Raw genomic sequence first — 23,967 nt, forward strand, 5'->3', positions numbered from 1 at the left:
TATGTAAACCCTGTGAGAGCAAGTCTTTAAAAAGAAACCAAAACAAACAAACAAAAAAAAAACCGCTACAGTCCTGCACCCAGAAAAGTAGCTAGCACACTGCAGAAGCTCAGTAAGTGGTGTTAATTCACCGGTCCCTCAATTTACTTTCAAATCTTAATCAAATTTATGTCACAATATCGTCACATTAAGGGTGCCCTTTGTGCTGTGAAACTCAGAGATACTAAGATTAATATGAAACTGTGTTCTACAGAGGTACCTAGCTAGGCTCAGGCCTAGGAATCCAAGCACTTTGGGAGGCCGAGATAGGAGGATGGCTTGAGCTCAAGAGTTTGAGACCAGCCTGGACAACACAGGGAGACCCCATCTCCACAATAAGTTAAACGAAAAATTAGCCAGGCGTGGCGGCACGTACCTATAAGTCCAGCTACTTAGGAGGCTTAGGTGGGAGGATTGTTTGAGCCCAGGACTGCGAGGCTTCAGTGAACTACGATCATGCCACCACACCCCAACCTGGTTGACAGAGTGAGGTCAAAAGACAACAAAACACCTTGTGTTCTAGATTCAGTTTTTTGACAAAGGTGACACTACGGACATGAAAGGTCTTTTCTGATTAAAGACTGAGAAGAGGCTGGGTGCGGTGGCTCATGCCTGTAATCCTACCACCTTGGGAGGCCCAGGCGGGCAGATCACGAGGTCAGGAGATCGAGACCATCCTGGCTAACACGGTGAAACCCTGTCTCTGCTAAAAATACAAAAAATTAGCCGGACGTGGTCGCACTCGTCTGTAGTCCCAGCTACTCAGGAGGCTGGGGCAGGAGAATCGTTTGAATCCGGGAGGCAGAGGCTGCAGTAAGCCGAGATCACACTACCGCATTCCAGCCTGGGTGACAGAGCAAGATTATGTCTCAAAAAAGAAGAAGAAGAAGAAAGAAGAAAGAAGAAGAAGAAGAAGAAGAAAAGACGGAGGAGAGGCAAAGGCAAATGCATGCCTCTGTATCCCTGATCTTGTGTATTTCCTTTTCTTACCTGTCTTCTTTCTTCATGTCTATAAACCTTTAAAGTTCAGCTGACTTTCTAGCTCCTTAAGATGGTTTCCCAGCCTGTCTCAAGTCATATTTATTCCTTACTTAATGCAATATTACTGAAATGTTCTGCCCTGACGGCTACCAGAGGGTTCAGAATGTCGCTGTGTACTAAAAAGTTAACTATAGGCCTGCTGTTTGGGATATATTCACTTCTAAAGATGGGCTCTACTTTTAATCAAGGGTCAGTCACACGGCCCGTCACACACAAAAGGCACGGGTCTTGGCTATAAACCTAAGAAAACCCGCATCATCTCGCGAGTCCAGGTCAATCACAGACAGCTTCCACGGGAGAGCCGTGGCCCTCACACTCGATCCTGAAAGAGCAGCCATGCAGATACGCTAAACCCACCAGTGATAGTGAAGCTTGTGAATGCCAGGAAGAGAAAAAACCGAAACATAAAACAGGGGACACGCGACTTTGGTGTAGACGCAGGAACCGGAGAGAAATGATCGCAAGCTAGGCCCCATACTTACGCGGGACGCCTGCCAAATCCGCGTGCGAGTAACCTGCTCCGCCAGCTCCGAAAAAGCCGGCCAACCCCCCAGTGGTTTTGTTGCCGCTTCCCCCGCCTCCTTCCATGGTATCGCAGCAAACCGGGTGCTTCCCGCCGCTGCCTCAAGCCTGGATGGTCCGCTGGGCCGTTGCTTCTCTGAAACTGCGGGTAACCCCGCGTTGCCAGGGCCTCCTTCACACGCTGACCTTCCGGACGCCGGTTCCCGCTAAGCACCACACTTCCGCTTTGCGGCAGTGTGCGTCCCGGAAGCCGGAAGCGCCTGACGGCAGCTTTCCGGTGGTGGGAAAGTGAACGAAGCCCGTATCAAAGCGGCGCATCCTGAGGCAGGTGGGGTGCCAGTGGAAGCGGGAAGGCAGGCGACTGCTTACGGCCTGACTTGGGAGGCCGGCGGATCAGCAATTGCAGAAGCGGGCAGCGGCAGAGAGGGAATGGTGCGGGGAGGCGCTGAGAAGGAGGCGCAGTCCGTCCCTCTCAGGGTTAGTGAATGAGGCTCTCCGCCCGGGCCGGCCCGGGGACAGTGCGCTGTGGGTCCCAGCATGAATGCGGGCCCCGGCTGTGAACCCTGCACCAAGCGACCCCGCTGGGGCGTCGCTGCAACTTCGCCGGCTGCTTCCGACGCCCGGAGCTTTCCCAGCAGGCAGAGGCGCGTCCTCGACCCCAAGGACGCTCACGTGCAGTTCAGGGTCCCACCGTCCTCTCCAGCCTGCGTCCCAGGGCGGGCGGGACAGCACAGAGGCAGCGCCACCTCGCTTGGTACGTGGGGAAATAAAAATGTTTGTCCTTCGCCTCGGCCCTAACCTTCTGGTCTCAGTCTGAGGACTCAAGGGCTCCAGTCACTCCTTTCTGGTCTTGTGTGCATCATCACTTTGAGGTCCACTTGTTGAGCTACCAAACCGACTAGTGGGTGAATGGGGCCGCATTTTTCCCGGTGCGATTGACGTGAGACACTCTGATGAGCGGTCACTCATAGGGCGGAAAATGGCAGGAGACTCCACCACCTGTTTGCTTCTTCATGTTTGATTGAGAAATTGCCTTAGTCGTCAAGGAGACTTAATTGTGTATGTGAAACAGTAAGTAGGGCGCTTCAGCGTCTAGGTAGGAAGAAAACAACTTCACTTGTTCTGATTCTGGGTCCCAGGGTGCAGAGCTATTAGTCTAGGCTGGTATTGTATTCGTCCCTGGCATTCAGTGTTGAGCAAGAGAAACTTGGCCTCTGCCTCCGTATCTTAAAATCTATCTGGAGAGATAGACAATAGTGAAAGTTTATATAATAAAAGGTGATGGATGTTCTGACAGACGAAGGACAGATTGTTCTACCTAACTTAATTTATGGGATCGAAGATAGACCTCCAGAAGATGAGATTCTTATTCTGAGGACTTTAGTATGAGTAGGAGGAGTTAGGTGAAGAGGAAGTAAGGAAGTGTTACAGGAGTGCAACTGAGGCCGGGCGCGGTGGCTTACGCTTGTAATTCCCACAGTTTGGGAGACCGAGGTGGGTAGATCATTTGAGGTCAGGAGTTCAAGACCTGCCTGGCCAACGTGGTGAAACTCCTTCTCTCTCTCTCTCTCTCTCTCTCTCTCTTTCTCTCTCTTTTAAATAGAGACAGGGTCTCACTATGTTGCCCAGGCTGGAGTGCAGTGGTTATTCACAGGCGCGATCCCACTACAGCTTAGTACACACACCCGATCGGCATAGCACACTACATTCGAGAACTCCTGGACTCAAGCGATCCTGCCACCTCAGCCTCCCGAGTAGCTAGGACTAAAGGCATGTGCCACCGCGCCCGGCAACCCCGTCTCTACTAAAAATAGAAAAAATTAGTCGGGCGTGGTGGTGGGCAACTGTAATCGCAGCTACTCAGGAGGCTGAGGGAGGAGAATCCCTTGAACCCAGGAGGCAGAGGTTGCAGTGTGCGGAGATCGTACCGTTGCACTCCAGCCTGGGCAACAAGAGCAAAACTACGCCTAAAAAAAAAAAGAGTGCAATTGATGCATAGAGTAAACATAAGAGAGTAGAGAGAGATAAGGCTGCAGTGTGGTAGAGAAAAGTCAGATCAAATTGGATATGTAGACAGTGCTAAAGATTTTGAACTTTAAGGGCCATGAGATGCTACTCAAGGATTTTTAGTAGGGGAGTGACTTCATTAGATTTGTTTGTTGAAAAGTCTGTGGCTAGTGTGTAGAAAATAAAGAATGGATTGAAGGGGAACTTAAGTGGAGCCCCAAGACTCAGTTAAGAAATTAATCTAGGTTGGAAATAATTGTAGCTTAGACTTGAATGCTGGCAGTAGGGAAGGGGATGGATTCAGGAAAGAATAGGATACTTGAGTTTCTACCTTAGAAGAATTATTTCTGTGCTGGAGTTGTAGACTGGGGAGTTTTTGGCATAGACATCATAATGGATGCTATGGGCATAGTTAAGAACATATAAACATGTAGAGAAGTAAAAGTGACCTAGGGCAGAGGCTTTAGGAACACCTACATTCAATGGTAGACTGAAGAGAAGCAGCCGCAGAGGTGGGAGGAAAGCCTGGCTTGTGTCAGGTAAAGGAGAGCATTTCAAAAAGGATGTATTGGTTAACAATGCAAGAGGCTGGCAGAGCTCAGGCAGTTCTCTGGTGAAGGGTGTACACTTAGATGTCTTAGGACTTAGGGGCAGTAAGGAGCAGATTTGCACTAGCCTTGAAAGATGAGCAAGATTTGCTGTATAAATCCAGAGAGGAAAACTATACACATAGAGGGAAAAAGACATGCAAAAGTTGGTAAGACTAGAGCATAAGTTGACAGAGGAGTGTTAGATGAGGCTGGATGACAGGCAGGAGCTTATCATGAAGAGACTCAAGTTCCATTTTAAGGAATTTCAACCTTATTCTGTGGTTAATGGAGAAACCACTAAAAAGCTTTAAGAGTGGGAATACCATTTGGTTAATATTTTAGAAAATATGGCTTAAGCAGTGGCTTTTGGACTTTTCTAACAGCAACCCACAGCATAAACTTTATCTGGTACACAGAGTAAGAAATATATGTAACCTGGCAAATAAGCCATATTTATAACTGAAATAAATGTTTCACGAAATAATACTTAACCTTACTATGTATGATGCATTCTTATATTGTCTGTATTATTTCACTGAAAAACCACTGGTCATTTGTAGTTGCAGAACACTGGATAGTCAAGACTGTAGACAGGGAGACTAGTTGTAAGAAACAAATGGCAGTTGTCTAATAAGTGATGTGTTTAAAGGGTATAAGGAAGGGATGGATTTAAAATTTAGGGTATAGATTTTAGAGAACTTGGTCTAGGGGAGAGGGAACTGAAGGTGAACTTCAGGTATATATTCAGGTGTACTTCAGCTTCTGTGACAGGATAATTTGTGGTTTCATTAACCTTATTTGCATGTGAAGGAGGAGGAGTAAGTTGCAAATAGGGGTGGGGGCAGTCAGTCCTCACTGGTTGGATCTTAATTAAGATTTCTGCAGAAGAGGTACCAAATGAATACTTGGGGCTGTATTTCACATGTGTAAATGTTTTCTAATGCCTGGCACAGGACACCAACTTTGAACGTTAACAGAATGTTCAAAGTTTATATTTCAACAAAAGCCCATTGTTAGAATTTTTGGGATTCCTTTAGGAACTTGGTATTTAAATTTTTATATATAATTATCCTAGGACAAGTAGGTGGGGTAGAGAAATGGATATTTATTCGGTATCTTTAAATTTTATATTATTTATCTTCCTGGGCACATTTCTTATATTGATTGAAATTGCAAATCTTGCTGGGTGTGGTGATGTGCACCAGTAGTCCCAGCTACTTAGGAAGCTAAGGCAAGAGGATCACTTGAGCCCAGGAGTTCCAATCTAGCCTGAGCAACATAGTGAGACTCCACTTCTGAAAAAGAAAGGAAGGAAGGGAGGGAGGGAGAGGAAGGAAGAAAGAAAAGGACTCTGCAAACTTGCATTGTGTTGATGAAGGATTTATCCAGATCTGTTGCTTTAGACTTTTTGTGAAAGTGGGGAGTGTTCCTTTGAAATGCTGGAGAATTTTATGGCATTTGTGTCTTTTGCTTGTATCAATCTATAGCTGAATTGAATGACCTGCTGATTAAAATACATTCAGTAATGTTACTGATGAGAATAAATGTAAATGATGTGAAGTCAAAGTTGGAGAATTACTGATCTCAGTGGGAAAAAAAAAACTGGGTGGAAATGTTGGGAGATAACATATTGATAATATATTTGCTGTTTTGTGAGGCAGGACACAATATTTTCTGTGACTTTTGCATTGTAATTGATCTGCATAACTCTTAGAAGTAGGTGGTGGTAGCTTCATTTTCTGGGTGAGGAAATAAAGGCTTAGCAAAGTGAAGTAACTTGACCAAGAGGGTACTAGTAAATGACAGAACAAAGATCTCAACACAATAGACTATCTGACCAAAGATCTTGTATCTTTTCATCACTTCTTACTGCCTCTGTTTTTGTGTGCTCGAACTATTTCTAGTTAAAATTCCTAGGAAACCTGGAAAGCATCATTTTATCCTTCCTTCAGGAGTAAGAAAGGTAAAGCTCTGACATAGTCCTGTGGTGTGTTGGGAAGGAAAAGGAAACCTTAGGAAGACAGAAGTAGTGATATTGGAAAGAGCAGTAAGCAGTCCTTTCTCTCAGGCCCTAGGAGGGATTGAGCAGTGTTTATTAGCAGAAGATACTGGTTCCTCACCTCTTGCTTTTCCTCCTTCATCCCTTCCTCAGGCTTCAGGAAGTGTGAAGCTGGAGAGAGAACACATTCTCAGGGTCAGGGCTATAGGAGAGAGCTCTCTTCTTCCTCACCATCACTGGAACACTCCTGGGTTTTCATGAAATAATGTGTGCAGTCTTTAGGTTCTGTAGACATATGACTGTAGTATGTGCTTCGTGTGTATTTTAGGAACCTAGTCATTGCATCTTAACATTAATCTTTATATTTACAGAAAAAAGATGTTTTAACTTCTAAACTGACTCAAAAAAGGAATGTTTTGGCATTTACTGGTCTGTAATTTGGTCTATAGTACAGTTTAGAAAAATCGAGAAGATGAAACTATAGAAAAAGTTTCAGAATCAAATGGTTCATCCCTCTGACTGAATCTCATTTTTTCTCTGAAGCCTGATCTGCTACAGAAATACTAAATAAAGTCACTAAAGTAATGGTGTTTAACAGTAAGAAATCACTATGTATAATTACTTTTTTTTGTGATAGAAACTATTTTTCAAACACTAATCAAAGATTTTTACTAGCTGGATTATTAATACTTTGTGGAAGGTATATTTTTCTGGTATAAAATTCTCCCCGTCTGAAATGGATTTTGATTATGCCATTATCTCAGTGATAAATAAGCCATTGATTTTCATATATTTGAAGCTGTATCTGTTTTGCTCAATATGGTGTTTGAGGAGAGGTAGGTAAATAAGAAAGATCCTGTGACTTAGAATGCTGAGATTCTTACATTGCAATTTAGTGACTATCTCAAACCTTAAACATTTGAGAATGTTTAATATTTTATTTCTGGTAATAAAATATGATGTACATTTAATCCCTATTCAGTATATTCAACTTTGACAGCATACTTATTTCTAATGATTATATAAAATGTGGCTTGTATTTGTTTATATTGCATCTCCCTCTCCTGAGCTATCAATTCTACTTTTGCTACTGTCTGCTCGTCATTTCTATCTAGTTACTTCTTTGGATCTCAAATTTAGCATGTGCAGAATTGACCTAATCATATTTTTTTTCCTAAACACAAGCCTCTTACAGTCCATATTTCTACTTAAGGATGTCATCATTTTTCAAGTCTCTCAAGCTTAAAGCTTGGTTAAAGTCACTTTGAACCTCCCCTATTGTTGTGAAGGCTGTAATAACTTTCCTCAGTTTTACTATTCCCACAAGGACTAGTTTATGTTCTTGGCCAGTAGTTGTTCAGTCTAGCGGATCATCAAAATCACTTTTGGAAAAAAAAATATGTTCCAGCTCCCATGATGCCTTCATCCTCCTTACATGTAGATTCTGACTCAGTAGGACTGGAGTGCGGCCCCGAGGTCCATTGATTGCCGGCTTCCTGATGATCCAGATAGTTTAGGAACCACTGACCTGGACCAGTAGCTTCCTCCGTGGTTTCTGGCAATAGGCTCTTCCTCCTTGTCCCTCAGATTTGTCCTCCAGGCTGTCACGCATGACTGTGAGTGTCCTAGAGGAGAGGAATCATATCTTTCAGCACCTTTTTGTACTTCTCTTTATGGGTCATTCAAGGTCCTACTCTATGATACAATCCTGGCTGACTTTTCAACCATATTTTTTGTTGCTTTATTTTCTCTTTATGTGACTACAGGTTTACTTTTCAAGGCATAATTCAAGGCTTACCTCTTCCCAAAAAATCTTACCTAATTATGCCCACTTTCTCCTGTTCATTGACGTAATCTCTTCCTCAGAGATAACCTTAATTCCTTTATCAGGACCTATTTTAATAATAATGATAATTAAGAATCAACATTTACTAAGCATAAACCAGGTAATGCCCTAAACACTTTACATGAATTATTTTTACTTAAATTAAGCCTTACCTCATGAGAGATACTGTTATTTTGCATGTTTTAAAATGAGGGATCTGAGACAGAGAAATGACCACTCATAAAGTAATGTAGGAAGCTAATGGAAGAGCCAGGATTTGAATCCAGATATTCTGATTCCATAGCCCATGCTGCTTTTATCCTTTAGGCCATACCAACTCTTTTTGGCACCACTTTCTACCCTATGTCATATGTATTAATATTTATGTTTCTGTCTTATCCCTTATTACTTGAGGGCAAATACTTGAGTTATTAATCTTTTGTACAACCCGTAGAACCTAGCATAGTGCCTTGCATGTATAATATGCTGTATATGTTTTTCTGTTTGAAGGAATGTATGAATATACATTTTTTTTTATAGTTTACAAACAAAAGACTATTACCAGTTGGATGGACACTAAAGGAATCCAGACGGCGGAATCAGAAAGGTATAGAAACATTTCTATATAGAGAAATGAATAACAACGCATGGATGTTTTATCTTGCTGCTTTAGTATTTTCTTTCTTTCTTCATGCTTTTCTGTTCTCCTTTATCTATGTTCATTTGAATCAACTTATAAGCAATTTTTTAGAGAGTCCTATGTGCCAGGGACTGTCCTGTATACTCGAGACACCAAGGTGAGAGAGGAATAGCCTTTATCTTTAAGATACTTACACTGTAGCAGTGGCCACAGACACAAAAACACATTATTACTGCCTAGTGTGATAGATGCAGTAGTAAAGGTGCGAGCAAGGCACAGTGGTGATTAGTGTATAGAAGAAACAAATGTTCAACTTTACCTTTGGTACCTAAAGGAGAAGACTTCATAGAGAGGTGAGTGACATTTATGAGTTGAAGGAAAGGCAGGTGTTTGCCAGACACACAGCTGTGCGGAGGGCATTAGGGGCACATGCAGAGACATGGAGTCATGGAAGAGCATGCTGTGTGCTCAGGTAACCACACAGAGTTTAATTACTGCTGTGATACTAGGTATGATTGGATAAGTGGCTTTTTTGTATTATAAGTTGTTTTTAGTTCTTTCTGTTCTCTTGTAGTTTGGATAGTAAAGAAAACAACAATACAAGAATAGAATCCATGATGAGTTCTGTACAAAAAGATAACTTGTACCAACATAATGTAGAAAAATTAGAAAATGTTTCTCAGCTACGTCTTGATAAGTCACCCACTGAAAAAAGTATGCAGTATTTGAACCAGCATCAGACTGCAGCAATGTGTAAGTGGCAAAATGAAGGGAAACACATGGAGCAGCTTTTGGAAGGTGAACCTCAGACAGTAACTCTGGTATCAGAGCAGTTTAGTAATGCTAACATTGATCAGTCACCTCAAAATGATGATCACAGTGACACAGACAGTGAAGAAAATAGAGACAATCAACAGTTTCTCACAACTGTAAAGCTTACAAATGCAAAGCAGGCTACAGAAGATGAACAGGCCAGAGAAGCCAGAAGCCACTGGAGGTGTAGCAAGTCTTGCCATCCTGGGGAAGACTGTGCAAGTTGTCAGCAGGAAGAGACAGACGTGGTGCCAGAGAGTCCATTATCAGATGTTGGCTCTGAGGACCTTGGTACTGGACCAAAAAATGACAACAAATTGAATAGACAAGAAAGTTGCCTAGGAAATTCTCCTCCATTTGAGAAGGAAAGTGAACCTGAGTCACCAATGGATGTAGATAATTCCAAAAATAGTTGTCAAGACTCAGAAGCAGATGAGGAGACAAGTCCAGGTTTTGATGAACAAGAAGATGTTAGTTCCTTCCAAACAGCAAATAAATCTTCAAGGTTCCAAGCAAGAGAAGCTGACACTGAATTTAGGAAACGGCACTCTACTAAGGGAGGCGAAGGTAGATTACATTTCCAATTTGAAGGAGGAGAGAGTCGCACTGGATTGAATGATTTAAATGCTAAACCACCTGGAAATATTTCCAGCCTGAATGTAGAATGCAGAAATTTCAAGCAACATGGAAAAAAGGATTCTAAAATCACAGATCATTTCATGAGAATGCCCAAAGCAGAGGACAGAAGGTAATTTTTTCTGTTAGGAGTATCTTTCCAATAGTGTAATATGCTTTATAGTTTTGTAAGGGAGTTTAAGGAAGCTATGATTTCTAGTAAAGCAAAGAAATGGTTATGTTTCTTGTTAACTACTTATGCTAAATTTAAACTTAGACTCCAAAGTTTAAACTCTAAAAAGGCTAGAAACAAAGCAAGAGGTAAAATAAATAGTAGAAATCAGATTCTTAGGAACTTCCTTTTGGTATTTATGGGAATTATTAGAACATGAAAATACTAGGTTGATAGTAGCTACTGTTTCTTCAGCTAGATGTTTTTTTCTACACCATTGTATATTACACGTTTTACGCTATGTCTAATGTGGTGACAGGCAGACTGATGGTACTGTACTTAGTAAATGAGAAAACTGAGATTTAGGTTAGAGAATTTGCTGGAATCGTGTACCTTCTGAGTGGTAATGCTGGGATTTAAATCCAGGTGTGTTTGATTACAAAGCTTATATTTTGCCATTACCCCATGTGGAATCTTAAATCCCATCAATGATTTCTGTGATCTGAGTTTCCTGAAATAGTGCGATCAGCATGCAATAGTGAGTTCACTTCATTAAAAATTACTGTGTAGATGATACTATGAACCATGACTCGTTTCTGTTTTGAGAAGGTGATTTACATGTGTTTGGAACTCTCTTCCACAGGCTGTTGAAAATAAGCTCTTGAGTTTTAATATAGGCTTTATAAGTTTTTCTTTTGATTGTAAATATAACACATATAAAGTAAGTGAGCAAGTATGGCATACTTTAAACAATAAAGTTCTGGGTAAATTTTGTGCTTGTGTATCTAATGGAATTAAAACAGTAAATAATTTGTGACTAGATACATTTGTCTTGACCTTAGAAAAGAACAGTGCGAGACCAGACATCAAAGAACAGAAAGGAAGATCCCTAAATACGTTCCACCTCACCTTTCTCCAGATAAGAAGTGGCTTGGAACTCCCATTGAGGAGATGAGAAGAATGCCTCTGTGTGGGATCCGGCTGCCTCTCTTGAGACCATCTGCCAATCACACCGTCACTATTCGGGTAGGTAGCACCTCTTACCAATGATGAGAGAAGACTGGAAGTCCTCATTTATTGTGATATTTATTAAGTGGAAAAACAGACCAAGGTTTAGAAAGTTCTTCTGTTTTCTGCATATATAAAATACTGAGAAGTCTATAGAATAGAGAAATATAATGATGACTTAATATAGGACTTAACAAATTAGCAATAGTCAGCTGATAAAGTTGAAATATTTTCAGTATTTTTAAGAAACCTCATTGAATTCTTCTTTTTTTTCTTTTTACTCAGTTGATAGTATTGTGCAGTCCCTGCACAATCCTGCATTCATCCTTAAAATTCGAAGTTATGTATGGTTTAGTGTCCTTAAATCATTATACAGTTTTGCTCCCCAACCTTTTTTTTTTTTTTTGCAGGAGACCAGAGTTTTCTTATTACTCAAATCAGTCTCCCTGAGCATTCAGGAATCAGAGTTTTTAAGGATAATTTTGTGGGAAAGGAAGGCCAGTGAATCAAGAGTGCTGATTGGTTGAACCATAAGAAGAAATCATGGGAAGCTGAAGCTGTCCTCTTGTGCTGAGTCAGTTCCTGGGTAGGGGCCACAAGATCAGAAGAGCCAGTTTATCCATCTGGGTGGGGCCAGCTGATCCATCAAGTGCAGGGTCTGCGAAGTATCTCAAGCACTGATATTTGCAGGTTAGGGAGGGTCAAAATCTTGTAGCCTCCAGCTACACAGCTCCAAAACCATAATTTCTAATCTTGTGGCTACTTTGTTAGTCCTACAATGGCAATCTAGTCCCCAGGCAAGAAGGGGGTTTGTTTTGGGAGAAGGCTGTTATGGTCTTTGTTTTAACATTATAATGCCATAACAACATTATAGCAAAACATAACTAAAGACTAACATTATAACAAAAGACAAGGGCTCTGGCAATTATGAGCCACGAACCTGGACAAAAACCAATGTGCATATCATAATACTACATTAACAGAAACTCTGTACATATTAAATTATTATACCTTCTTCCCTGCTTCCCCTAGTTTCTAGTAACCTCTTTTGTACTTTCTGAGTGTTCTTGCTTTTAAAAAATAACTTTATTGAGGTATATAAAAATTCACCCATTTTAAGTGCTCGATTTGGTGTTACTGAGACCATTTATTGAGCTATGTGACCATCATGATAATCCAGTTTTAGATTTCTGTCACTCGCTGGGTAGTTTTAAACATTCATTTCATTTATTAATCTTTATATAGATTTCACATGCACTACTAAAAAAATTAACATGATCCCTTTTAACATACAGTTTAGTGTAGATGTGATTAACTATTTTGAAATTCAGAATTCTTTGGCATGTTCAGAAGCTGACATTGAGCAAAGTTATGGGGTTTGAGCTCTAAAAGATAAGCATAAATTTCTGAGGTGTAATTAGTAAGATAGGAGACTTCTGGACAGATAAACAAGATTTTTGTTTGTTTGTTTGTTTGTTTTTTGTTTGAGACAGTCTCACTCTTTCATCAGGTGCCAGGCTGGAGTACAGTGGCATGACCTCGGCTCACTGCAACCTCCACCTCCTGGGTTCAAGCAGTTCTCCTGCCTCAGCCTCCCGAGTAGCTGGGACTACAGGCACATGCCACCACGCCCAGCTAATTTTTTTGTATTTTTAGTAAGATGGGGTTTCACCATGTTGGCCAGGATGGTCTCGATCTCTTGACCTCATGATTCGCCCACCTCGTCCTCCCAAACTGCTGGGATTACAGGCGTTAGCCACCGCGCCCAGCCAGATATATAAGATTTGTAAGAAAAGGCTGTGTGGTTGAAAACTATCTGTTTTAGAGATGGAAAACAGTGCCTTTGCTGGAGTGTGGAATTTGGATGGGGAATAGAGGAAGAGACTTGAAAATTGGATTAGGTTCATATCATAGAGGGCTTCAAGTGCCAGGAACCAGACTTAATTCGTGTCTGTGCAGACAGTATTTGTGCTGTAGCAAGGTTAATCAGACAGCTGCATATAAGGAAAACAGAAGTGTGAATACACTGGGAGCCATAAGAGGTAATGTAAGATCCCAGATAAGAGATAAGTAAGGCAACAGTATGTACTGAATTGTGCTATATAGAGGTACTTCAGGGGTTCTTTTGAAGGTTGATACAAATTTTGTTTCTAAATTATATTTTTAACAGTGAAAAACTTGTTTAAAAAGAACTATACAATTAAATTTGAAGATGCTTAATTCCACATTTTAACAAGCTGTTTTTGCCAAGATAACCTAATTTTATACAGACCATAGAGCCAACTTCTCTTGCTACCCTTTATCTGAAGAGTTAGCCTGATATCAAACAGTTTTTAAAATGTTACCGTTTGCAACTGTGTAGGTGCGTGAATCAGGATTTTATTAATAATGTTTAAGAGAGATAAATGTAAACTAAATGGTAGATTGATGTAAGCTTTAATTCTCATCCCTAACTCTTAATTTCAAATTTTGTTCTTAAAACTGTCCCATCGTCACTTACTGATTTTAGAGTAAATAAAAGTCACTATAAAAACTGTATTTCTAAAAATAGCTTTGGTTTGACTTTAAGCGACTTTATGTCAGATTTCTTGGGGAAAAAAGGATTCTGCTATTTTCAAAAGCTTGAAAATCACTGAGATAATAAGCATGGGAATAGAAGAGAAAATAGAGCAGGAGTGAAAGTTCATTAAAAATCTTTAGAGCAGGAATGAAAGGAAGTAAAGTACACGTGGAAGAGGGCCAAGCAGGCAACTTGAGAGATCAACTACATAGTTTGACCTTTGACTTGAAGTTTTATATGTTGGCGTGTTTCCAGGGGGTTGCGCCCCCTTCTCTCCTGATTCTTCCTTTGAGGTGGGCTGTCTGCACGCACAGTGTGATTATTGCAGTTGAACACATGCTTGCTTGAAGCATTCTTCCCTTACCAGTAGAGTGTCCTTATAAGGTCATATGCCAGTTAAACTCTGCCATTTTGCCTCACATGCTGGAGCTGACTTGCCCAACTCCTAAGATCTTATCAGGATGTTGCTGATCACCAGTTTTAGGTTTTTCTATGTATTGGGTGACTCCTCTCCCTGGTACCGGCTGCATCCAAATACTATTAGAGAAGCAGTTTCACAACTTCATGGTTGCCTGACATTCCTCATGGTAGTAGGGGCCCTGTCCTGCCCTGCTCATGTCTGACTGGCTACCTACTGTAACACTTCCTCAAACATTTACTTAATAGTTATTATAGTAACATATGTGTGTGTATATATATTTGCATGTATCTGCATGCATATGCACACATGCACATGCCAGGTTCTATCTTAAATATTCAGAATACAAAGTTAATATGGTTATGTTAAGGAATTTTGGGATCCAATGAGGGAAAGGAAAACAAGTGTGCTTTAGCATTATAATAGTCTAACAAAACAAGATAAATGACTGCCTACTTTAACGTTTCTAAAGACTTCATAAAGAAAATGAAAACTTGGCAGAGATATGAAGGTGACAATAGAGATTTAACTAGATAGAGTGGGGAGGTGGCAATTGGTAGTAGTGGTATTAAAAAGAGAAGCTACAGTAGTATATATACAGACATATAGATATGAAAATGAATTTGCTATGTTTAAGGAATTTTAAATTTTGTTTAAGACTTGTTTGGAATGAATAGTGTTTTGATAAGAAAGTAAATGAAAATCAGGATGACCTTTGGAATCAGAGTATAGGCCTTATAGCATTAGAAGCCTGAAGTTCTTTAGATAGATAATGTTATTCCAAAGTGAGGGTAAGGGTTTTATGGGGACTGAATGTGTCTAGCAACAGCTGGAGTTAGGGAGAAGGTTAGGAAGCACTTGGTAAAAGCTGAGGCAAAGGAGGATTCTTAGGGGCTTTGGAGCTAGAATATACACTGGATCTAGTGACTTGGAACCTGATTGAGTGGAGGTGAGGAATGGAAAGAGCTGAAGGGTTCTTTGGTATTTCTTGCCTGGAAGCTGGTCTCTATTTTATCGCATTTGCTTTAGTTACTTTGGATTATTTTGTAGAAGTTACATGTAGTTTTTATGCACTGACAATTTTGTTTACCCTCAATTTCAGGTAGATCTTTTGCGAGCAGGAGAAGTTCCTAAACCTTTTCCAACACATTATAAAGATTTGTGGGATAACAAGCATGTTAAAATGCCTTGTTCAGAACAAAATTTGTATCCCATAGAAGATGAGGTAAGAACAAAACCAAGGTTCTTTTAGTCTCTGAAAAATGCTTTAGTACTTGCTTGTTTGACCTTTGATTCTGTAATGCAAAAGAACTTAGAATAGTTTCCTCATATGTTTTTCTTTTGTCCGAAAGAATGGTGAGCGAACTGCCGGGAGCCGGTGGGAGCTCATTCAGACTGCACTTCTCAACAAATTTACACGACCCCAAAACTTGAAGGTATGTTCTTTCTACCATTCTTTTCTCTTACACATCTCTCTCAGAGATGGGCCCTGGTGTGTCTCCTCTCTCAAAGACTTTTTGGTCTTAATAGACTCAGGTAGCAACATTCTTTAGATGCAAAGTGCTAGCTACCTGGCACTAAGGAAGGCTCCTTAGAGACATTCTACTAGGAAATGAAAAGAACTGAGAGTTATAAATGACTTGCCTGGAGCCACACAGAATAATTTGGAGAACCAGGAATAATACCTCTGTTTCTTGATTCCCCATCCAATTTCCTTCAGTCCAAGCTACTCTTTTATTTTTTGTTTTAAAATTATCATGTTTCTGAAATATCTTTAAATCAGGAAAGAATTATGACTTCAGCCAAATTTGCCCAAAGGGAAGCTGAGTTTTGTAATGATTAAAGTATACATTAAGCATTCAGGTTTTTATTGCTCTTAATATAGCTCCTAGCAGTTTAGTAATTTATTTATTACTCTTATATTTTGACAATAATTTATTTTTTGATATATTTATATTTCATATAAGACTGCAAGGGCAAGCATTAGATTGTTTTTCTAATATCTAAAATATGAGTGTGTGTGTGTGTGTGTGTGTGTGGGCACTATAGCCATGAAAACTTTTAATGTTTTTATAAATATAAACAGTGACAATTTTTTATACTTCCATGAAAATGGGTTTTATTTTCTTTGAAAGACTTAATTTGGTGTGTAGTTTCTCAGATTTTATTTATTTATTTATTTTAAATTTATTTTTTATTTTTTATTATTTCTGATAAAGCTTATAATAGTTTTTCAGATTTCTTAATATTTTCTACTGATACTTGCAAGTTATTCTTAAACTTCCTATACCTTTCCATAGCTCCTGTTTTTTTTTTCTTTACATGAAAAACATTGATATCTTATACCATAATGTATTTATGTATTTTGAGGACTTTATTCCTTGAGGACAGTGTTTCTCAATCTTCTAATGGACTCCTTAAAAAAAAAAAAAAAAAAAAAAAGACTCTATTTTTATTTATTTATTAATTTATTTTTTTGAGATGGAGTTTTGCTCTTGTTACCCAGGTTGGAGTGCAATGGTGCGATCTCGGCTCAACCACAACCTCTGTCTCCTGGGTTCAAGCAGTTCTCCTGCCTCAGCATCACGAGTAGCTGGGACTACAGGCGTGTGCCACCATGCCCAGCTAATTTTTGTATTTTTAGTAGAGACAGGGTTTCATCATGTTGACCAGGATGGTCTCGATCTTTTGACCTCGCTATCCACCTGTCTCGGCCTCCCAGAGTGTTGGGATTACAGGTGTAAGCCACTGCGCCCGGCCTATTTATTTTTTTACATTACAAATTTATTAATTTAAAACAATTACCAAAAAACACACAACAAAAGAGAGATTATCCTTTGAATTATTAGTGGTTTGTTAAAAATCAGATAGGATTACAGGGTAAGAAATAGTATTAGTTGGGGGGAGCACCTGACTAGTTCCAAGGCTTTAGATACAATGCAGTTGATTACATATTAATTCAGCCATTATTTACTGGGGATAGTAAATAGGGGATCAGTAATTTGTCTATAGGAAACTCCTACACAGTTCCATGAAGACCTCCCAGTCCCATCCTTCACTCCTTAGGACCCTAAAGCCACCTGGAAGTCAATTATTTCCAGTGTTCTTTCTCCACACCATTCCCTAGCTGTATATTCTTTCTACACCTAAGGTGCTGTGCAAGCTGAGAGCATTCTGTTCTGTGCAGCTGGAACATGTACTCTTTTGGCTATAGGGATCCTGTGTGACTAAGAAGGTTTTAGGGGTAGCCTTATTTTAATACTTCAAGTTAGCCATGAGTGCAGTCACTCCCTTCCCCAACACAATCTGGATTCTCTTGAATGCAGTTATCAAGCAAATGAAGGATCAACCCCGCCTTCAGTCATACCAGCAATACACTAGCCACTCACAACTCACAACTACAAAAAACAGACTCTTTAAATGGAAAAAATCTCAAGTTCTGCTAAAGTTTACTAGTTTTAGTATGATGTTAATTACATGTATACAAACTTAAAACTAAATATAAACTCCTTATACTTTTTTTTTTTCTGATTCTGGGTCTCACTCTGTCACCCAGGCTGGAGTGGAGTGGTGTGATCATAGCTCACTGCAGCCTCTGCTTCCCGGGCTCAAGCAATCCTCTTGTCTCAGCCTCCCAGGTAGTGGGGACTACAGGCACATACTACCATGCCCAGGCTAATTTTGTTTATTTTATTTTATTGTAGAGACAAGGTTTCTCTGTGTTACCTAGGCTGGTCACCAACTCCTGGGCTCAAGTGATCCACGTGCCTTGGTCTCCAAAGGTGCTGTCTGGGATTATAGATGTGAGCCACTGCTCTCAGCCAACTCCTTAAACACTGTAGTGCTTGTACAGCTATATCAGCTTGATTTTTTTTTTTTAATTTCAGGTATAATGAACCATTGCTTGATTTGTATTTATTATGGTGAAAACAATTTGTAATCAGTATTTTTTTTTTGCACAAAAATTTTCAAATCACTGATTCAAACCCCAAAATATTATGCTGAGAAATTCTTTAAAATACTATAAAGAGGAAATTATTTTGCAATTATTACTTTTCCTGCTAATCACGAACAGTTGATAGATGTTGGTGGATATTGTATAGAACATCAGATTGCAGTGGTGTGATCTCAGTTCACTGCAACCTACACTTCCCTGGCTTGAGCGATCCTTGTGCCTCAGCCTCCTGAGCTCAAGTGGTCCACCTGCCTTGGCCTCCCAAAGTACTGGGATTATAGGCATGAGCAACCACATGTGTACCAAGGTTTTGTAGAATTTAACATACCTGTACTGTGGTATGTTAAATTGTACTGCTGAGTAGAACAGCTCAATCTTTTCACTATTTTTGTCTATCAATAACACCAGCCTTAATTCCTAAAGTGTGTTGTCATTTGGCAGTTGTTTTCTAAAAACAAAATTATAAACTCACATAAAGCAGGCCACCCAGGAGTACTACCCAGAGTCCATTTGAAGAACACTATCTTAGGTTCTTTATTTTATTCTTCTAAACAGAGGCTGTTTTTGAGAATTTTCATATTTCTTCAAACACAAATAGAATAATTATAGTGAGGCTGGGCACAGTGGCTCATACTATAATCCCAGTACTTTGGGAGGCCGAGGCAGGTGGATCACCTGAGGTCAGGAGTTGGAGATCAGTCTGGCCAGCATGGTGAAACCCCGTCTTTACTAAAACTACAAAAATTAGCCAGGTTTGGTGGTGGGAGCCTGTGAACCCAGCTGCTCAGGAGGCTGAAGCAATAGAATTGCTTGATCCCGGGAGGCAGAGGTTGCAGTGAGCTGAGATCGCACCACTACACTCCAGCTTGGGCAACAAAGAGCAAAACTCCGTCTCAAAAAAAAAAAAAAAAAAAGATTATAGTGTTCTAAATTACACAGTCTGCTTACCTCTCTAGCAGTTCCTTAATGCACCATGATTATTTCAGGAAGGGGTAATTGCTTTAATCTGAATTTTCTTTTCACATTTCTCTTATGGTAGATTCAATAGAACAGAGTAATCCATTGAGATATTTTTCTATCAGCTTGTGGTAATTGTTTCCTTTGCTGAAAGAATGCTTTGAGAGAGGAAGAGGGAAATGTTAAATCCCTGATTGACTATAATGATCTTTTTGCTGTTTATATACTACTTGATGTTGGATTTAGAAGGATTAGAGACATTCATAATTTTAAGAGTAATAGTGTCCTCAAAAATTGATTTACACAGTAGTACTTATATAAATAATGTATGTGACAATTTGCACAGAAAGAATTTTTTGTGCTTATTATGAATTATGAACGAAAAAGAGCTTAGTAGTTGATAATATCGAGTACAGAGTAGTATCCAGTTTTTCTAACGAGAGGCAACCTCATGGTTGACTACTTTTGAGACTTGAAGACTGAAGTAAAAATAAAGATGAGTTAGAGCTTAATGCTAATTATAAAACACTAAAAGAATTAGAGAATTACAGTGAAGAATTAGATTGCAATTGCCATTTAAAATGTTTTTCCTTACTAGCTTTGAATAAGAAAGTATATCCTTTTAAAGTGTGTCATTTGATAAGTTTTGACATTTACACATACCCATGAAGTGTTCATTGTAATCATGATACAGAATGTTTGTGTCATCCCCAAAGATTTCTGTACCAACTTTGCAGTCTATTCTGCTTTCTGCTCTGGCCCCAGACAACTACTGATCTGTTCTTTTCACTATAGTTTACATTCTACATGAATGGAATCATAGTAGTTATGTTTGGCTTCATTTCACTCAAAATTAAGGTTTTTTAGATTCATCCAGGTTGTTCAGTGTATTGGTAGTTTGCTCTAGTATATACATTGTTTACTCATTCACCTATTGATAGATATTTCCATTTAATGCTTTATGAGGTTTTGAAATTAGATGCCAGTGACTGGAAAAAAAAATCTTAAAATCTTTTCATGTTTTTTTTTTTCTTTCTTTTACTTATCTATTTAGTTTTTGAGACAGGATCTCACTCTACCAACCAGGCTGGAGTGCAGTGGTGTGATTTTGGCTCACTGCAATCTCAATCTCCTGGGCTCTAGTAATCCTCCCGTCTCAGCCCCTCAAATAGCTGGGACTACAGGCATGCACTACCACACTTGGTTAATTTTTGTATTTTTTTCTAGGGGGTCTTGCCATGTTGCCCAGGCTAATCTCGAACTCCTGGACTCCAAAACAGTTCACCTGCATTGGCCTCCCAAAGCGCTATGATTACAGGCATGAGCCACCGTGCAGGCCATAATCTCTTAATAGAAAATGTTATGTTATGGCTTGTGAGCGAAAAATAAAGCCTCTTTCTATTGCCTGTACAAACAGTTAAAAACTACACCAGTAGATGGCATAATATTTTGACTTTTCATTCTACATAAATGTGTACTTTATGTGAATTGCTGGAGGAAGATAATTATTTGTATATATTGTATAAAAATACCTTATAGTATGGGAAAAAAGACCGTTTTATACTTTAGGCCAGTGTTTCTCCATCCATTTTCATTCTTTCCCTCTACCCCAGGAGCCTTTTAAAATATTTTTTTCCTAATCTCCTCATCCCCATGAAATATTTATTTTTTATTTTTTACAAAAAAAATTTATATCTCAACCCTATTAACTGACCCATGAAATTTTCATGCTACAAATATACCATGTATCTCTGTGTATGTATAGTGTGACGCTTTCAAGACCACCAACAATTGTGATATCTAAGTCTATGATTTTGTCCCTCAAGATCCAATTTTTGTCTGTTTGGAGTATATTACCCTATTTAGAATGCATACTTTAGGGTGTAATTATTTTTTTCACCTATTAGCTGACCTTTCTAATCTCATTTTTCTAAGGGAATAATAAGTTAGTATTCATTCTGTTTGTCTGTAGCTATTGGTGTCCATATCAGTAGTAGGAGGAGGTAGTTGGAAGCTTGTCTAACATTATGAAATGTACTGGAAGTAGTTCATAAAAAAGACGGGCTCTTCATAGTTCATTCACTTGGCAATATCATGATGTTTTATTTCTGCATTTTCCACAGGATGCTATTCTGAAGTACAATGTCGCATATTCTAAGAAATGGGACTTTACAGCTTTGATTGATTTCTGGGATAAGGTAAAAATATGCTTATTTCTTTATGAAAATATTATTGACAACACTATAAGAAGATTTGAGAAAAATACCCATAATTCTGCCACACTAAGATAATTATCTTTTAGTTATAAATTTGCTGTTATTTTATATGTATGTTTTAGGTAAATATAATTAGGAGTTAATATTGAATTTTGTTTTATCTTTTTATAATACACATTTTCTGTAATATTTTCATACCATTATCAGCATTATATAGGAATGTATAGTATTCCATGACTAGATTTTGAGAATATAATGGTTCCCATATTCTCAAATATCTAGGTTGCATCCAGTTTTACCCTGAATTGCACTGTGGCAACATAATTTTATATGTATATATATTTTCCCATATTTGATATTGTTTCTTTAGGTGATTTCCAGAAATTACATAACTAAGTCAAAGGGCACAAAACGTTTGTTTTAAAATCTTTTACAAACTTTTGCCATAAAATGATTTTCCTTCAGATTAATTGTAGCAATTTACTATGCTGCCAGCAGTGGATAGGAATATCACTTTCATAGTACAATTAGCAGAGGGGGGTCTTTTCATTTGTCTATTGGCTATTTGTGTATCTTCTCTGGAGAAACATCTATTCAAATTTTTTGTCTTCATTATTGAATTTTAGGCATTCTTTATATATTTTGAATGCAGATTCCTTATCAGATATATGACTTGCAAATATTTTCTCCCATTTTGTGGGGGTTTTTTTTTTTTTCATTTTCTTGATGGTATACTTTGAAGCTCAAAAGTTTTTAATTTTGATGAAGTCTAGTTTATCATTTTTTTCCTCTATTTTGGGGATCATATCTAAGAAACTAATCTAAGATCAAGAAGATATATGTTTCTTCTAAGAATTGTATAGCTTTAGCTCCTATACTATGACCATTCCCATTCTGTGTTAATTTTTGTATACGATGTAAATTAGGGGTCTAATTTTATTATTTTCCATGTGAATATCCATTTTGAGTTAATTTTTACATGTGGTGTAAGGTAGGAGTTCAGCTTCATTATTTTGCACGCAGATAACAAGCTGTCCCAGCACTATTTGTTGAAAATACTCTTCTATCCCTGTTGAGTTGTCTTGGCACCTTTTCAAAATCAATTGATGTAAGGATTGTTTCTGGCCTTTCAATTCTACTCCACTGATCTATATGTCTGTCCTTGTGCTGGTACCACACAATCTTGGTTCCTGTAGCTTTGTGGTAAGTTTTAAAATCAGGAAGTGCGTGTCCTGTAACTGTTCTTCTTCAGGTTTGTTTTGGCTATTTTTGGATTCTTTGCATTTCACTCTGAATTTTAGGATTAATTTGTTACTTTCTGCAAAAAACCTAGGTGCTAAGGGCAATTTTTATGTTGCGTTAATAGAATCCAAACTAATTCTACATTTTGAGATAGTGCCAGTAATCTCAGGATTATCTTATCGAGCTTTTGACCCATATGGCCTTTAAAAGGTGGACATAAAGTAAATAATGGAAGCCTTATTCTCGTGTCTAGAAATGGGATATCTCAGGGTATCCTTGAATCTAAATGTCTTTCACTGTTACAGCAATGTAATATCTGATGCAATGAAAAATAGTTCAAACTGATATAATCATTATCCTTGTCACTTAAGTTACCAGGACATAACATTTGTAATGTAACTTTCTGGGCTTAACTTGGATATGGTGGTTAAGTTGGGTAAAAAGTAATGTAAAATTGGATACCTGGAGATGGCAGTAAAACATGCCATTGGTTATAATACCTCTGTCACTTTGCTATGAGGTAGTCATTTTTTTCTCTCTTCTTAATCAGAATACTCAGACAGGACCTTGTTTCCCATTTATCTGGTGACCTTGCCCAGAAGCATGCTTGAAACGGGTAATATATAGCAAGTTTTTATGTGTTTAGTGTAGATTATAAATATGAGATGATTACTCAGGTGCTGATGATAGTTTTACAGTTCTTTAGAGAGAGTAATCCTTGCGTTTTTGACCTTCTGATATTTATTTATTTTTGAGATGGAATCTCATTCTGTCAACCAGGCTGGAGTGCAGGGGTGCAATCTCAGCTTACTGCAATCTCTGCCTTGAGGCTTCAAGCGATTTTCTTGCCTCAGCCTCCCAAGTAGCTGGGACTACAGGTGCCCGCCACGTCACCCGGTTAATTTTTATATTTTTAGTAGAGATGGGGTTTTGCCATGCTGGCCAAGCTGGTCTCAAATTCCTGACCTCAAGTGATCCGCCCACATCAGCCTTCCAAAGTGTTGGGATTACACGCATGAGTCACTGTGCCCAACCAAACTTTCTAATTTTTATTTACTTTGTAAACATACGGAGGGTTGGAGAAGTCCCCACAACTACACTAAATATTCATTGCTTATTGCATTCTTTAAGTCTTTGCCCACATACATGATGTCTTACAGCTAGATATAAATGTATGTTTAAAATTTATGCTGTATTATAAAATCTTCTGTGTTACATAACTTTATAATATTTAGCCTTAATGGTTGCAATAATATTCCATCAAATTGATAAATTTGATCCAATTTTATAGATATGAGGAAATTTGTATGAGACATATCTAGAGATTTGTCTAGATACTCCCTGTGAT

The 23,967-nt window shown here is 38.8% G+C and overlaps 2 protein-coding genes across 4 annotated transcripts in view; one reads left to right on the forward strand and one right to left on the reverse strand.

Moving 5' to 3' along the window:
- Positions 1 to 1,818, reverse strand: part of LOC101031172 (mitochondrial import inner membrane translocase subunit Tim23) — a 30,353-nt gene extending 28,535 nt beyond the window's left edge. The window contains exon 1 of the mRNA XM_039477820.2: positions 1,563 to 1,818. Within this exon, the coding sequence (XP_039333754.1) occupies positions 1,563 to 1,668 (106 nt within the window). The 5' untranslated portion in view covers positions 1,669 to 1,818. The remainder of the gene's footprint in view (positions 1 to 1,562) is intronic.
- A 16-nt stretch (positions 1,819 to 1,834) lies between these two features.
- Positions 1,835 to 23,967, forward strand: part of PARG (poly(ADP-ribose) glycohydrolase) — a 113,807-nt gene continuing 91,674 nt past the window's right edge. Inside the window, exons 1-7 of one of the 3 annotated variants that reach the window (XM_003929993.4) lie at positions 1,835 to 2,356; positions 8,564 to 8,630; positions 9,238 to 10,224; positions 11,106 to 11,289; positions 15,352 to 15,474; positions 15,602 to 15,685; positions 21,285 to 21,359. In XM_003929993.4, coding sequence (XP_003930042.1) covers positions 2,140 to 2,356; positions 8,564 to 8,630; positions 9,238 to 10,224; positions 11,106 to 11,289; positions 15,352 to 15,474; positions 15,602 to 15,685; positions 21,285 to 21,359 — 1,737 coding nt within the window. In that variant the 5' untranslated portion in view covers positions 1,835 to 2,139. The remainder of the gene's footprint in view (positions 2,357 to 8,563; positions 8,631 to 9,237; positions 10,225 to 11,105; positions 11,290 to 15,351; positions 15,475 to 15,601; positions 15,686 to 21,284; positions 21,360 to 23,967) is intronic. The other 2 variants (XM_010340604.3, XM_039477817.2) reach the window with 2 other exon arrangements.

Source organism: Saimiri boliviensis, chromosome 12 (assembly GCF_048565385.1).
Source record: "Saimiri boliviensis isolate mSaiBol1 chromosome 12, mSaiBol1.pri, whole genome shotgun sequence".
Taxonomy (NCBI): Eukaryota; Metazoa; Chordata; class Mammalia; order Primates; family Cebidae; genus Saimiri; species Saimiri boliviensis.